This window comes from Dromaius novaehollandiae, chromosome Z (genome assembly GCF_036370855.1).
Source record: "Dromaius novaehollandiae isolate bDroNov1 chromosome Z, bDroNov1.hap1, whole genome shotgun sequence".
Taxonomy (NCBI): Eukaryota; Metazoa; Chordata; class Aves; order Casuariiformes; family Dromaiidae; genus Dromaius; species Dromaius novaehollandiae.
Genome location: NC_088132.1, coordinates 16,863,597 through 16,869,804, shown reverse-complemented (window position 1 = coordinate 16,869,804; position 6,208 = coordinate 16,863,597). Strand labels below are relative to the sequence as shown.

The window sequence follows — 6,208 nt, the reverse complement described above, 5'->3', positions numbered from 1 at the left end:
CATCTCTTTTCCCAGACACTTCAAAACAGCTGGTGAAGTTCCTCAACTAAAATGAAACAAGTAAAAGAAACTTGATTTCTAAAATAAACTTTTTAGAGTAATTTTTAAATATCTTGGACAGTTATATTCATCAGGATGAACAGCAATAATTACCTCAGCTATGTAAGCTTTTAATCAATACTGCAACTTGACAAGAACTTGGGTTTCTGCTGATTTCTTTCTTTCTGGAAAGTGAACAGCTTCCTGAAAATTCATTCCTTCTCAGGCTTATTACATGACTGTTGCAAGGTTGTGTAATATATTTAAAAACGAATCCTGAAGCTTAGCATATTCACACTGATAGACAACAAACCATTATAATACTTGACAATACTTGTTTGCAGAGATCCTTTAAGGTTCACTTACAGAAAAAGCCTTTCTTTTAAAATATTTTATTCTACACCATAGCAGCAGTCATGTCCTCATAAAATAGCACTTTTTCACAGCATTTTGGTTAGCATATCAATTACACTAAAATATGAAAAATGGAATGCCAACTTAAGAAAGTTCTTAAAGCAAATAACTGATTCTTAATCAAAAGACTGTATAAAGTAAAAAATATGGCATCATACAGTGCATATCTCAGTGTATGTGAGAGCTTTTGACAAGCAAGTTTTTTTTTTAATTTGGCAGTAGCCAATCCAACAAAACTACTGCATTTTTATCCTCCTCAAAAATCAGCTTTTTGAGAAATCTGTGATTCTGTCTGCTCTAGGACTTAAATGTTTACACTGCAGAGCTCAACCTGAATGATAAAAGTCCTTTGTACACACAGAGTTGTTACAATGGGCTATACGTCCCTGACTAACAGCACAAAAATCATACTGTGGTGTAAAGTTATGGCTTTCTCTGAAATTATGAAATATTAAAGGAAAAAAATCCCACAAAACACTTAACAATCATTTCCCTTTTGAGTTCAAAACTGTAATTATGCAATCAAATAGACTATGGAATCAATCATACTGTAGTAGAAGAAGCAAAAGACTTTTTATTCACTTGAAAAAATAGCAGACTGGAAGATCTCTTCATTGCATTACACAAACTTCCCTGAGATTTTTACATAAATTATGTTTGAGTCTACTATATATTGGAAACCAGTTTGCTACTGAGTGTCATACACTGCAAAATTTACACAGTTCCTGCATATGTTATCCCAGCTAAAATGCTGTTTAATGCTTTAAAGCTATATTTTCTTTTGTTACAAAAAATACATACACGCAGTTGAGACTACAAATGCAAAAATGTTTCTTGCACAAAATTTTAAATCATCTTCAAAGCAACGTATAGAAATAGATAAAACAGATGTTAAGTTGAACAAAGCACTTTAAAGTTCTTTGCAGCTTAAAAACTGATTGTGAAATTACTTTAAAAAATTATCTATGCAAGTGTTTGGTGACAAGAAAACCAATGAAAGTTTTATTGAAAGCAACAGCCAGAAAGGGGGCTGATGCTGCCCTCCCTACTTAGCAATCTCCCATATTTTAAATCATAGTTTTGTACGAAGAACTGTGGGAGAGAAACACCATAGTGGTACAAAACATTGCTATACTGGCACTATGTTATGCTGGGTAAGAAATTTTTGTAAATTGAGGTAATTAAACTTCAGATAAGGTGGGTGTAATTACTTCACTGTGGGGCCTCCTTAAGACTGTGATTAAATGCTCTGTGTCACAGACTCACTGTTGAAAATTTTAAAAAATTAACATTTAATTTTAATTACAAATCTGGATGTCAAGACAATTTTTTCAAGTTGTGTAGCCCCTTAATTGAACTTCCCTCAGCAAAAACTCAAGAACAACAAGCACTATACTGTGCAATCATAAATCAGATTATTTGAACTGAAGAAAATAGAAGTTACTGCAAACTTTGATTTACTGCTTTGAGATATGAGTGATTATTCCCCAGGTTTTATGCTTGGAAGCAAAACCAAAGAGTTGTCTTCCTCATGAATTTTTGCTAGACTTATTTCAAAAGGCCGAATTATATGTTGTAAGTAATCTATTTACATAGCTCTGACCTCCTTCAAAATTCTCAGTATCTGGGATCCTGTCCTTGCCCCCAGCTGAGCATGGAGCAATTGCACGTATATTTCTTCTTTCTAAATAATCTTACTCTTGAGTTTTACCATAGAAAGAAACAGGTGACAACTTTGGGCCACTTCATTAAAAAATAGCTTTGGCATGGTTGCGACTGGCCACAAGCAGTCTGTTCAGGTTGTTGAAGGAAGGCATAAGGTGATCACCTTAACAGTGAACCGAGGAACTGGGAAATGGAGGGCATTTTCTGTATTTTTAATTCTGTATTAAAAAGTTTCAAATTTATAGATACATTTATCACTGCTTAAAATTACAGAGATGGGAGAAATAAAAGAGCAGCATTTAAAAGAGTCAGCAATATGTTTAGCTTTTTTATATTCAGAGACAAACTGAAGACATCCCCTCAGTAAAGTAGCTTCAGTGCTACTTTTTCTCTCTGTATCTTCAAATACATAAAGGGAACCTAGTATTTACAGAAGATGGGAAAAGAGAGTAAAAAAAATAAGTGGGTAACATTTTTGCTTTTTCATTTTAAATTAAAGTTTCCACATCATTTTATATTAAAGATTTCACATGGATAAGTAGGTTTTCTGGCTCTCCAAATTAAGAACAATTTGCTCCCTTTCCCTCAAAATCCTTACAGTACAACACTCAGCCTATTATCTTTTGCATATATTGCTGGCCAATAACTGATTCAGACAGGCACATTAAAAATTGCTGAGTTACACAACCACTTTCATTCTGTTATACAGAGAAGCATTTCTGCATCAACAATGAAAAGTTATAAAACTGTATTAACAAACACAAGCCCTTGTGCAACACACAAAACAGAGTGCCAAGTCACAGTATGTTCAGTGTGACTAGAAGTATTTCAGTACATCTCCATTTCAACAAAGAAATGCACTGTCTTTCCATTTCAAAAAAATCTCGCCACATTTGTTAGCCACCTCTTTTTTTTGCATTGCCAAGTAAGGCAAATAATGGTGTTGCTGACTGACCATATATTACACTATTTTATTTAGAAAAATAATTTTTCTCCCTATTGAGAATTTCAACAACATTTTCTCATAGTAACAAATATATCCTGATAAAGAAAACCAGCAGGATTCCTCAGTTTGCAGTTTCAGATAGGATATTTGCCACCCAGATTTTACTCCCAGCCAAGACAGATGCATGTGTGTACATTTGTCAATTATACACAGCAGACCAAATACATTTTGTTTTGCATTCCAACATATCCTCTGAATGAGAGGCAGTTTTCTCATCCACCCATGTTGTCCCTTATGTGATCCACTCGCTGAGCAAGATCCCTAAAGGTGGGGCGCTGGGTAACATTATTGTTCCAGCACTCTTTCATGATAGCATAAATCTGGAGGAAAAAGAACAAACAAAATTGTTATCAAATAATTCAATGCTGCAAATAGTTAATAGTTACTTGGAACTGGCCCAAAGAACATCCAACTTAACTTTATGGTTCCAAACAACAGTGGCACAAGACTATGCTTATCGTGGCCCTGAAATCTTGCAATTTATTTGCTTGATCTCAACAACATTAAAAAGTGGGAACAGTTAGTTCTGCTCTGCATAATCCTTTATTATAAAAGGAGATGTCTTAGAATAGAAATTGATAGAACTAATTTGGAAACTCTTAGGAACTTTAAGGATTTTGCTAAGTTTTTAGATTCTTGGTCTCACTTTTTGGAAATCCCAAAAATGTTTAAAGTGCCTAATGATTGATCACAAGTATGAACAAAGAATCAGATTTACAAAGACAGCAATTCTAAACTAAGCTTCTCCCACAGTTGTTTTAACACAGATTTCTCTATGTTTTTGTATTAAATTCTCAAGTCTTAAATACTAAAAATAAGCCACAAATGTTACTGCACAAACTAAACCCACTTACAGTAAATGTAAATTCAAATGCTTTTTGCAAGAGATTTCCATTACAGTAAGCATGTAGGAACCCTTCCCTATTTCTCCAAACCTGTACACAACACCTGATCACAAAACAGCTTGCCAACCTCTTTACCTCTACTTTTCTTACTAATTTAACACAGACTGTTACCATTGTCTCACACTTCCAATGACTCTTCAAATATTGCTTAAAAAAATCTGCAAAGCTCCCAGGACAAATGCAGCTTTCAGTTCCTTATTTTTCAACAAATCTGAAATTCCTACACTGACCTGAGTCTAAAGCAGCTTGTAAGCTACAGATATCTGGAAGATTTAAGATCTGTAATGACTGGCCTTTCCGGATCAAAATGGGAAGAGTGCAGCTACTGACAAAAGAAAAGCATTTCCATCTTGCTTGGGTATCTGGAGTAACGTCACACATCAAAACCATCACATTGGCTTGGATACAGTTTCAGTAAAAAAATAAAATAAAAAAAGATTCTGTATTTTCATATCCAGGACATTCAGGTAATCTATGAAAAGCCAAACCTCTGCAGTTCAAAAAAAGAACTTATACATACAAGAAAAAGTTACTCCAGAGACTTCTCTCTTGATTCCTTATAGCCTATTTCTTTCCCAGTAGCTTCCCTGCCCCATCTGTACCATTCCTTCTCTTCTCTGCTAGACCACTTGAGCCTGATCTCTCCTCTGTCTCCAGTTTTGCAAGGATCACTTGAGTTATTTTCAAGTCTACCTGGTTTTAAAGGAATGCAGCAAGAGATCTCATCTGTAGGTTATACACATCAAAATGCATTGATCTTACTTGCATTCTTTCCCTGCCAGTTCTCTTATCCAACCCTAACAGCCTGACTCAAGCTCTCAAAAGTAGGATATTACAGGACTTAGAAGGAGTCAGCACTTAGAAATATTTGCAAAGAAATAGAAATATTTAAAGCACCTAGAATATTTGCAAAATAGAAGAATGTTGGATTAATTTGTGTGTTCTGAGGATGGTTTCACATATATATACAATCAGTATCCATGAAAAGCCTGTATACAAATCCAGAGGCGCTGAACATACAAAGACTGATGCATAGACTTAACTTTACATGAATAGGAGTCCCATAGCCTGTAGGTAACTCCTTGCTGAGAATGCTTGCCAATAAAAAAAAAAAAATACATGATAAACACAGGTATTATGGGGAAGACCAACTGGAGGAAAATAACTGACGAGGATAAAGGGTTATTTAAATCTTGGAATTAAATGTGAAAAACACTAAGTAAATATTAAGGTTGTACGGCTAAAAGTTACAGATTTTAAAATAACACAGTTTGCAATTTTAAACAAAAATCTTTATATGGGACTTCCATGAAACAAATTCTATATGCTAATCCCCTCATTGCCTTAATAAATTTGTATTTTTGAAATGGAAATCTGAGTGCACACCTACAGCAGCAGATCACAATAACCCTACTTCATATATTTAGAAAGATTATATTTTTAGGTCCTGAGGGAATGCAACCTGAATATTCAGAAAATGAATATGATTAGACTCATCATGCCTCTGACAAAACAACAGCGCAACTATTTAGGCTGTATAAATACCGCATTAATCCATGAAGGATTTGCACAGGTTTTGCATTTACCATCTATTCACCCTGACTGAACACCTTTCAGACTTTGGTAATGTATTACTATAGTACTCCACCTCATCAGGGCATCCATCTGGTCTTGGCAGTCGTCCATTGTTCTTCAAAAGCTCAATCAAATGAAATACAATCATCTGCCCTTGTTTATCATTGCCAATCATGCGCATGAATTCCTGAGATAGAAAGCCAACTATCATAAATAACTTTTAAATTAAAAAAGTTGCAAAATCATCACTAAGTAAGAATTCTTTGTAAGAATAAATAAAACTTTAGAAATTCTATAAATCAAACAGTAGATGACAATGATAAAGTTATAAATAACAACAATGACAAGTCCAGACAATATATCAATAATTACCTACCTTCCATGACTTTTTTTTTGGTTTGGAGGAAAACAGGATGATATATTTGCAACTTAAAGTGATAACTTAAATCATTCTAAAAATGTTGAACATCATCTGATAGTTAATTATTTTTAAAAGGGGAAACTTGACAGCTAATTCTAAAGAGCTCTCTGAAATATTAAAAAAAAACCCTGATGCTTTGAAAAATCCTAGCCAAACAGAAAACAGCTAATATACTGATGTATA

General features: G+C 34.1%; 1 protein-coding gene across 7 annotated transcripts in view; it reads right to left on the bottom strand.

Moving 5' to 3' along the window:
* Positions 1–999: 999 nt before the first annotated feature.
* Positions 1,000–6,208, bottom strand: part of JAK2 (Janus kinase 2) — a 98,980-nt gene continuing 93,771 nt past the window's right edge. For all 7 annotated transcript variants that reach the window (XM_064502884.1, XM_064502885.1, XM_026097458.2 and 4 more), the window contains 2 exons: positions 5,678–5,791; positions 1,000–3,444 (listed from right to left, as the gene is read on the bottom strand). In XM_064502884.1, the coding sequence (XP_064358954.1) occupies positions 3,337–3,444; positions 5,678–5,791 (222 nt within the window). In that variant the 3' untranslated portion in view covers positions 1,000–3,336. The remainder of the gene's footprint in view (positions 3,445–5,677; positions 5,792–6,208) is intronic.